The following is a 10,805-nucleotide window of genomic DNA, read 5'->3' on the forward strand; positions in this document are numbered from 1 at the left end:
TTTAAAGTGGAGGTGCTCCTATAGACCCAGAGCATGTACTGGAGCCGACCACCATGCTCCTGGCACCACTACTATCTGTAGACTGCATCTGCAGAGTCGTGTCCCCAAGGACTACCATGTACAATGGGCCAATAGTGCCCTACTATAAATATGATCTCCCTTCACCTAAAAAAGAAAAGAGAGGTTTTTTGGGAGAGAATTTTGTAACCACACATTGTTAATGGGAATAGACACTACACATTCTTTCTATTTTTCATTTTGAAATTTCAGCATTTACATTTTTGTGTTCTGGAAATCACAAGAGAGTTTGCTTGAATTTCATTTGATTTGAATCTATTTCTTTTAACTCACAAAGTTCTCAATCTAACTTAGACTACGAGTTCTTACTGTCAACAACAACTGTATTATAATCCTCTAATTTTCTTTTTCTTGACAAAATTTCTTTCATAAACTTCACATAGCTGGGCATCTGTTCTAATGCTTCTCTGAACAGAATACTAATATGTAGCATCTTGAACACCTTTAAAAACTTTGCAATCTGCTTATCCAAATTATGCTTGCGAAGTCTTTGTGGATATGGAATTATAACATGATGGTCAATGCTCACTGGTGGTACCACTTCTTTCTTATTAAGGTCTTCAGTAACCTTTTCTTCATTAGACTTCTCTTTCTTCAGAAAGTCTTCAGTAACCTCCTCTTTTGCTGGCCTAGTGACATGTTGATCCTCCGTCTTCTTACCCTTGTGTTCTACTGTAGGACCCTCATACTTAGTCCCACTCCTCAAGGATATTGCATTACACTGCTCTTTAGGATTAAATTCTGTAGTGCTAGGATAATTTCCTTGAGCTCCATTAGACATTAAAGTAGGCAACTGCCCTATTTGAGTCTCCAAAATCCTTATGGATGCCCTGGTTTCAGTCATGAATTGGTTAAGTACATCAGGTTGAGGTTCAGCTGGTTTCATTGGCATTGGGTGTGGTTGTCTATTTTCTGGTTGATAATATCCAGGTGGAGGTTGTTGGTATGAATGTTGCTGTTGATATGGTGGTTTATTTTGGGAAGGTTGATATTGTGGCTGAGGTGGAGGGTAAGGTTGTTGAGTGTTTTGAGTATTGGACCAGGAAAAATTAGGATGGTTCTTCCAACCTGGGTTGTAGGACATGGAGTTTGGATTATTGGGTTGTCTCTGGTAATTCCCTATAGCTTGAACTTCTTCCATGGGCATGTTATTCATATCTAGAGTAGGGCATTGGTTGGGTGGATGGGTTGTACCACACACTTCACATAGGTTTTGAACTTGCATATATTGAGATGGGAGCGTTGTCTTTTGTAGTTGCTTTGTCAAGGCTGCTACTTGAGCTATAAGCATGGATATAACGTCCAATTCCATCATTCCAGCCACCTTCTTTGGTTGTCCCCTTTTAGTTGCCCATTGATAATTATTCATCGCCATCTCTTCTAATAACTCATATGCCTCATTAGCACTATTACTCATAAAAGAACCTCCCGCCGTAACATCTATAATTGTTCTAGTTGTTCCATTCAACCCATTGTAAAAATTATGCACCAACATCCACTTTTCTATACCATGATGTTGACATTTCCTTAACAACTCCTTAAATCCCTCCCAAGCATCATACAATGACTCCCCTTCCATCTGATAAAAATTATTAATCTCTCCCCTTAGCTTTGTAGCCTTTGCTGGATGAAAGAACTTGGCAAGGAACTTCTGAGCTAACTCCTCCCATGTAGTGATAGAATTCGCCTGTAAGGATATCAACCAATTCTTTTCCCTATCCCTCAGTGAAAATGGGAATGGCCTCAATCTTATAGCATCATCGCTCAGCCCATTCATCTTGAACGTAGCACATAACTCCAGAAAATTAGCTATATGTGTAAATTGGGGTCCTCTATTGGCATACCTCCAAACTAAACAGTTGTTTGGACCCTTTGAAGGATTGTTGGCTTAATCTCATAATTGTTTGCAGCAATGGTTGGAGGTCTAATGCATGAATGCACTCCTGTAACAGTAGGAAGTACATAGTCTCTCAATGTTCTTGGTTCTTGCTCCCTTGGAACCTCTGCAGCCCCTTGATCATTATTAACACCGTTTCCCAAATTGTCAGCCATGGTAAACTCCATTCTCCTTTTTGTTTTCCGATTCTATCTGCACATTCTTTCAATTTCCAGATTGATTGGTATAATCTCCTTTTGTCTATTGCTTCGCATACACCAACAATTCCTTAAACACAATAGAACCTTGATCCAAATAAATGTTAAACAGAAATAAAATAAAAATAAAATAACAAAATTAGAACAAATAACAAGTAACTGTGATATTGGAATTTAAGTCCCAGGCAACGGCGCCAAAAACTTGATCTATGAAAATTAACACGCAAGTTTACGTGGTCGAATCAAGTAATATATGATAAGTAGAGTGTCGATCCCACGAAGACTGTTTTCCAAATACCACTAATTGTTCTTTAACTTTCTACTTGGTGAATTAAAATTATGATGAAAAATTAAAATTAAAGTGAATTCTCTAAATTATGAACAAAATTTAAATAACTGGAAATAAAACAATGAATCAACTAATCAAAAATCAATAGTAAAAAAAACCTAGGAATTAATTTCATCAACTTTTCATTCTATTAATTTTAATAATCAATTCTAAATCTCTTCTTTCTATTCTAATAGCAGGTTAATATAATCGATTCCTATTCTTTTTCAAGATATAAGATCTCAATCTATATGTAGATTTTCTACATTTCTGCGATGAACTTGAACATATAGAAGGCATTAAACATGGAAACCTAATTATTACACAAGTCATACAGGTACTTTCGTCCAATATGCAACCTATGTCTGTACAATGATAACATATTCAATTCTCATCTTTCGAATTTTGAATCAAAACCATTAAATCAAGTAAATAGTGATCAATTATTTACTAGCATTAAACAAACATCATATAGATTAGAATAGAGAAGAAGTATCAATAGATTATCATATTAAAATTAAATTGAAATCCTAGTGACTACATTAATCCCTAGATAAAAGAAATTAGTTCATGGCTAACATGATGAAAATAAACTTCAAATAACTGTTCATAAAAATTAACCTAAAGAATTTAGATGAAAAAGAAAACTAATTATAGCAGCCTCTTCTAAATCTAGGGTTTATAAAACTAAACTGCGTGCCAAAATTGCAGAATAATGTTCCTTAAATAGTCTTCCAAGATTCCCAAGTGAAAAGACTGTTTTTCCCTTCAAAAAGTGGTTTAAAATATAAAAAAACGTGTTGCTAGCGCTGTAGCGCCATGTCTTGAGCGCTGTAGCGCTATAGTCAGAATCAAATTTCCTCAAGAATTAGTGCACTAGCGCTGTAGCACCCTTTATGCAGCGCTGGGGCGCTTATGTCTTGGTCTTGATAGCGTTGTAGTGCTGGATTTGTAGCGTTGGGGTGCTACTTATAGATTCAAAAACCCTTCATATCCTTCCTAGCGCTATGGCACTCCTTTGATAGCGCTGTAGCGTTATTAATAGCATCAAAACTCGCACATATCTACCCCGAAAAACCCGATTTTCTCCAACTTAACTATATTTTCTTCCACTCCTTTTCACTCTGTTCACCAACTTAGCATGGTAAACCTGAAACATGAACAAACGAGCATAATTCTGCAATAAAATAATCCTAAACTAACGAAAACCAACCTAAAACTAGACCATAAACGAGCCTAAAACTCATTTATCAAAAGATGATTTTACCCATGGTAGTGTGAAATAGGCTAAGATAACATTAGAGGCTTTTTAGTGATATCCTATTCTTTTGATATACTTAGGATAACCCAAGGAAACAACCAGAAACTCCTTAGCACATTCTCATAAGACACTCACTCTCTCTCTCTCTCTCTCCCACATTTTCTCTCTCTTTCTCCCTCTCTTCGTTGAAGCCTTGGTAAATTCAAGGGGAAGGGTTGAGTTTTCTGAAAATCTAAAGCTAGGATCACTTGAGGATCAGTTCAGGGTCGAAATCCTCTATAAGGTAAGCTTTACAAACTTGAAACTTTCTGTAAATTCTGTGATCAAGTAAGGTTTTTAGGGTTGTTAGCTTAAGTATGAATTTTGAGATTTGAGGTAGTTTAGAGCTAGTTTATAGGTTATAAATATTGTAGATGTTGTAGTGAACTTGCTGGGGGTTTCATTTTGGGAAAAAGGGGGATTTTTGGATGGAAATTCTGAGAATTTATGGGTTTTGGACTCAAGCCGCAGCCTAATCTTTAGGCACCGCAACCCGTGTGCATGAAGCGACCCTGGGGTCACTGAAGTTTCCTAGGAGTCGCAGCACAGGTTGAGGTGCGTCATAGCCTGTGTCCTCAGGAGAGAGCCTTCAGGTTATTTGACTTGGAGCGCATTGCGACCCTTAAGGCCTGGGCTGCGGCTCTAATTGAGAGAAATAACAAAATTAGATTTTTGAGCTCGGGAACTCAAACCTAAGTGCTCGGGAAGGATTCTACTACCCAGTTTAGTAGAATTCGAGGTCCCAGAGGCTAGTATGTTATTCTGAAGTTTTTAGTTAATTTAGGTTTTAATGGTTATCCATTATTGCTTTGTGATTAGGGTTATCGTTAAGGCTCGTGACTAAGGATCGTGCTCGGGACCGCCTTACATCATCAACTCGGGACTCGAGGTAAGAAAATTGCACCCGGGTGGTGTTGGGACTTAGACCTCTGTTAAAGAATATGTTGTGATTGTGAATATATCTGTATATGAAAATATCTAGATAGGAATGCTTATATATGCTGCCTTTGATTGCTTGTTGTGCAATGTATATTTGTGATTATATCTATTCTGAAGGCCGGCCTAAGGGGGCTAGGGGTCGATAGCAAGCGGGTGGAACGCAGCCCAGCCTAAGCGTGCCAGGGTTGGCTATAAGACCAGAGGACTCGGCCTAAGGGCGCCAGGCCTAAACATTATACAATAAACATAAGTGTTGTTTGCACTTAACTAATTGTATTGGTTGATGAGATTGGTTTATAAGCTTATTACTTATATCTTGTTGTTGATTGAATTTATTGATCTAAGTTTATTGTACATTTACTGTTGCTTATTTGTGCCTGTTGAATTAAGTTTTCTTGCTGAGCCTTGGCTCACGGGTGCTATGTGGTGCAGGTAAGGGAAAGGGAAAGCTAGACTAGCCTTGAGTTGGAGAGCTTTAGGGGCAGTGTGTACATCACCAGTTGCTCGACCGCCACAGCCGAGGGATTGACATGGACTAGAGCCAATTTTTATTTTGCAACTTAGACTGGCTTCAGTTGTAATAATTTATAGGGTTGTAATTGACTTGTAAAAACCTTTTTGGGATCCCGTGTACAAACTCTTACTTTTTAATGAAAAATAAATACTTTATGATCCAAATCATTTAACCCTAATTCGTTAATTACCTTAGCAACACGTTTATGTCCAAATGACTCGATTAGCAAGTCCTGCACTATTTAAAATACATAGTGTAATGGTCTTGGCTACCCAAGGCTTTACATTGTGCATACATCTTTTAAAAATGAAAGGGGAAGTGGGTTATTCGACAAGCATATGTGTGCCTAAAATACTATGCTTCTTAAATAAACATATTGTTGTATTCGACCATGTAAAAAAATGGATCCAAAAGACAGTTAAAAGTATTTTTTACAAACCATATCACTTACCTTTTGGAGGGAATTTTCTCACCAATTTACCATAACTCAATATTCGAATTTTCCTTTAATTTTATGAATTTTCCTCGCATCTAGCATAAATTCAAGCATACCCGAAGCCTAGAATGCATTTTCCTACTTCCCAAACACTAACTTTCATGAGAAAAACAATGATTTTTCATGAAAAACCCTATGTTTCATACGGTTTGTTCAAGAAAACCAAGAACATGAAAGTTAAAATTAAAATTAATACAGATTTTGCAGAAATCATAACGAAGAAACTATGAGTATGTGGTCGAGATCTTACTTCAAGAATGTGTGTGAAGACGAATTGCTGAAGAACATATTGCAAATCTAGAGATTGGGAAACAAAAGCTTTGGGTTTTGAGATAGTTTTTGGAGGAAAGAGAAAGTTTAGAAAAAACAAAGAAGATGAAGGAAGTAGGAAAGGCAAGGCAATGTACAGCCTTGTACACATGCGACCAGAGGTGATGTCATCAGAAATTTAAAAGCCATCATTACCTTGCATAAATTGATGTCGGCATACCTTGGAAATCAAAAATTGTCGTTTGATTTATCAAAAAGTGTCATCATTACTTTAAAACAATTGTACTTTATGTTTCAATGTGTCAGAATTGGAAAAGACACCAGCCTGGTCAAAGCATGGAAGTTTATCTAGTGCTGGTCGCACTAAGATAAACTTTGGGGGGCTATGTTTAACCCAAAGTTGATCATGAATGATGAGATGTATTAAAAAGACACGTGGCAACAATAGGTATTAAATTTTCCTATGCTGGTCGATTTGCTTGTGCTGGTCGAATGTACACGACCAAAAGATAAGCACTCACCCTTCTCAAAATTAGATAAAGAAGTTAAAGATCACTACTCGAAGATCATTTATCGAGAGGACTTAGTTGAACACAAGGACATGATCGATGACATGCTGACCATATAAGCTGCTCGAGGACAATTTTAAAGATAACTCCCTTGACCAAAATGACCTGAATCCTATGGGATATTAATGTGACTATAATTTAAATGTATTTTTTATATTTTTCATTATATATTCAATTGTAACAAACATACATTATGCGAGTGGGGCCCATTCCATGCTTGTAAGGCCCATGGCCTACTAAAGGACTCTATAAATAGATATCTCTCGCAATCATTATTTTTTCATGCGAACTTTACATACAAAATTGTATTTTCAATCAATCTTTGGGAACCAGTTGAATCTTGTTCTTCTTATCTTGAGTCTGAGATCTTATTGATTAATAAAAGTGCAAGTGGACGTAGGTCATTAAAAACTCTTTGGGATGAACCACAATAATTTCATTTGTGTCGTTTACTTGATTTCAACTCTATTTTATTCTTAATTGTCATTCAATTTCACTTAGTGTTGTTGACCACAACGATGGTCAACACAACCATTGGAGATCCCAAAATGGAAATGAGAAATGATTACAATGGACTTCGTCATGAGTCTACCGACTACCCCTAAAGGAGAGGATACAATCTAGGTGCCCTTATGCTGAGTCCTCTGGTTATTTAGCTGATCCCGACTTGCTTAGGTCCAGCTGCGTTCAGTACGCTCAACGTCAGCCCCAACTCCCTTGGGCCATATTTTTACATCACATAAAAAAAATATACAAGTTACAGAGCACATATACTCATTCATAGGGAATCTCAGTCCCATTCACAACTTGGGTGAAGTTTTCTTAACTCGAGTCCCGAGTGAAGGATATGAAATGGTCCCGAGCACGATCCTCAATATAGCCTCAACAATAATCCTAGTCACAAGCGTTAACGGATAACTATAAATATCTCATCCAATTAAATGCTTTGGAAACTAATACTAGCCTCTGGGAGCTCGAATTTTACTAAACCGGGTAGCATAATTTGTCCTGAGCGTTTAGGTTAAAGTCCTCGAGCCTCCCCGAGCCTAAAAACCAACCTAGACTATCGCTGCCTAGGCGGGCCACGACCTGGCCCTAAGGGTCATGGCGCGCCTAATGTCAGAGGTGCCAGCCTCCTGTCTCAAGGGGAGGTGGGCCACGACTTGTCCCCTAGGTTCGCAGCGCACCCACAAGTCAGCCAGCCCTCCCAGGGCCTTCTGGAGCACGTGGGCCATGGCGCCCATGAACTGGGTCGCGGCGCACCCCCATGAACACACATATTCGTGGGTTTTTTGCATATTTTTTCCAACTTATAGGCCTAGAATTCGACCCTAAACATGTACTCAAGCCAAACTAGGTCCAAAAGCTCTTAATATTACCTCATAATCAATACACAAATAGCCTATAACACTAGTTCAATCTCCCTTAAACCCCATATTTAGAAACCAACCCAAGCACCCCTAAACAAACTCAAACCCAACCAGATTTCAATAATTAGAATTTAAAGTCTTACCTCAGTTGATAACTTAACTCCTCAAAAATTCCTTGACTGATCCTTGCTTAGTTTTCCCCATATTGCCACCTCAATTCTTCAATCCCCAAGCTTTAATTCCCAGACTTTTTCCCAACTTAAACCAAGTTTTCTCTTCAAGGGTTTCCTTCAGGTTCACAACACAAGAAAGGGAGAGAGAGTGTGAATGTGAGTGAGAGGGAGAGAGAGTGTTTGAGAGTATTCCTAATGATTCTAGTCATTTCCTAAAGCATCTGAGTATATCCTTAACCCATAGATAGAAATGCCCCTTAATTTAACTCAACCTCTTTATTGCCCATAAGGGCATAATGGTCATCTGCTAGTTCCAAATCATGGATAGGATACCGCTGGTCATACTCCTTCAGTTGTCGTGATGCATAGGCAATAATCTTCTCATTCTACATCAACACCCATCCCAATCCCAATCTCAATGCATCACAGTAAACCACAAACTTCCCTCCCTCCAAAGGGAGGGTCAACACCAGAGCAGTAATCAATCGCCGCTTCAACTCTGGAAAGCTCCTCAGATTCTTTCGTGTCAACTTAGTGAATGGTGTGGCAATATTTGAAAACCCTTCCACGAACCGTCTGTAATATCCTGCTAGTCCAAGGAAGCTCGTAACCTCTGAGGCGTTCCTTGGCCTCGGTCAATCTCTAACTGCTTCCACCTTGGCCGAATCTACCTTAATCCCATCTCCACTAACAATGTGTCCAAGGAATGTCACTTCCGGTAACCAGAAAACACTTTTTAAACTTAGCATACAACTGATGCTCTCTCAATCTCTACAATACCAGTCGGAGATGCTGCTCATGCTCTGCCTCTTAACTGGAATAAACTAGGATGTCGTCGATGAAAACAATCACAAACTAGTCTAAGAAGTCCTTGAACACCCTGTTCATTAGATCCATAAACACTACTGGGGCATTGGTCAAGCCAAACAACATGACCAGGAACTCATAATGCCCATACCTTGCGGAAAGTCATCTTCGGAATATCCTCATCCTTGATCCTCAGCTGGTGATCAATCTTCGAGAATACCGTCTTACCCTGCAACTGATCGAACAAGTCATCTATCCTCGGTTAGTGGTACTTGTTCTTGATAGTCAACTGGTTCAACTCCCTGTAGTCTATACACAATCTCAAAGCCCCATCCTTCTTCTTCAGAAAGAAAACCAGAGCACCCCATGGCGAGAAGAAGCTAGGCCTGATGAATCCCAAGTCTAGAAGCTCCTGCAACTGTATCTTCAACTCCTTTAGCTTTGCCGGAGTTGCCCTACCAATTTTCAACCAATCTCGACATACCCAACTAATTATCAAGTACTTACCCGTTACTCGATAAATCCTAAATATGCATTAAACTTCCCAAAATACCCCTAAGCTCACCCCGAGCAGGGTATTTATCCCTGTTGTGACTATTCTGTTAATCCGCTCACTAGGATCGCCTCGACCTATATACTACAAATATATCCACATAGAAACGTGGTCTCAACCATTTAACACATATAATTACATGTATACCCTTAATGGACCAAAATTACAGATATGCCCTTATAAACAAGAACGGGCCCACATGCATATTTAATACTCATAAACATGCAAATAAATATATTCATATCATCATATATATCATGCTTTCCACATAGTCACACATTTAGTCAACTAATCACACACATATCCAATTATGCCCTCCCGACATGCCAATCAAGGCACTAAACCCTATTAGCATTTTTTGGGATGTTACAAAAGTATTACCAAGTTTGGTTTCAATCCTCTCCCAGAACAGTGAAAAGAAACACTCATCACGATTGAATACAATGGAGATGGGTACTCCATGAAACCTAAGCTATGTTTATATCCTCCAACTTATGCGCTGCATAAGTTATTTTGACAGGCAAGAAATGGGCAGACATAGTCAATCTTGTTGGGAATTGTGCCCTTTAAAGCATATGTGTTGAACAATGTTTTATAAAATAAATAATTCAAATGATTTTTTGCAAATATTTATTGTTTATTATTAATATTTTTTTGAAAAATCTCAAATTCGTTATTGTGACTACAATCTTGTATTGGTACGAGATGATTAAGATTGCAGTGAATGAATTTAAATAGTTCGTAGTACATCAAAGTTATATGGAATCTTTGGATTAAATATTGTAAGTACGGTTCACTAGTATTATGAAATCATGTAATCTATATCCAGATTACTGATGTAGTAGGACATCTTAGTGGAGGTACTTGGTATAAAGTGGTTAAACATGAACTGGACCTGATATTTTATTAATACTTAACTAAATACCATTTTTTTATATGTATTGATTAAACATATAAATAAGATGATCATATACAAATTAATCTTAATCTTGAAGTTATTATGAACTCCTGTTTTTGTCATTTGGGTTCTTTGAATCACTCGTTATGGTTTGTCAAAATAATAAGGTTGAAAAGATTAGTTTTGGGAACTCATTGGTTTAAATGGCTAGGGACATAATATACAGATATGGAATCTATTCCTTAAGGGTAAGCTTTTGGAACTGAAAGGTTATTGTAGCGTCTTGAAACTTCTAATAAAATTCAGTGCTTTGATTAGCGTGTCGAGAGGGCACGTGGGGTAATTATGCGTTAATCAATTGATTTATGTGATATATGATTGAGTATGCATGATTATGAGTATTAAATGTGTTTAAA

General features: G+C 37.8%; 1 protein-coding gene and 1 non-coding gene across 2 annotated transcripts; one reads left to right on the forward strand and one right to left on the reverse strand.

Moving 5' to 3' along the window:
* Positions 1 to 273: 273 nt before the first annotated feature.
* On the reverse strand, positions 274 to 1,657 carry LOC133832622 (mediator of RNA polymerase II transcription subunit 15-like). Its single transcript, XM_062262937.1, has 2 exons — positions 521 to 1,657; positions 274 to 288 (listed from the first exon to the last, which is right to left on the reverse strand). Exons 1-2 carry the CDS (start codon positions 1,655 to 1,657, stop codon positions 274 to 276), a joined length of 1,152 nt encoding a protein of 383 aa, XP_062118921.1.
* On the forward strand, positions 1,584 to 1,690 carry LOC133833669 (small nucleolar RNA R71). Its single transcript, XR_009893037.1, has one exon. It is a non-coding gene; the product is annotated as a small nucleolar RNA R71 (small nucleolar RNA).
* Positions 1,691 to 10,805: the final 9,115 nt, after the last annotated feature.

This window comes from Humulus lupulus, chromosome 4 (assembly GCF_963169125.1).
Source record: "Humulus lupulus chromosome 4, drHumLupu1.1, whole genome shotgun sequence".
Classification (NCBI taxonomy): domain Eukaryota; kingdom Viridiplantae; phylum Streptophyta; class Magnoliopsida; order Rosales; family Cannabaceae; genus Humulus; species Humulus lupulus.

What these genes read in the sequence shown, in the direction of transcription:
- LOC133832622 (XM_062262937.1), bottom strand. Translation starts at nt 1,657, where the DNA reads ATGGAAGGGGAGTCATTGTATGATGCTTGGGAGGGATTTAAGGAGTTG.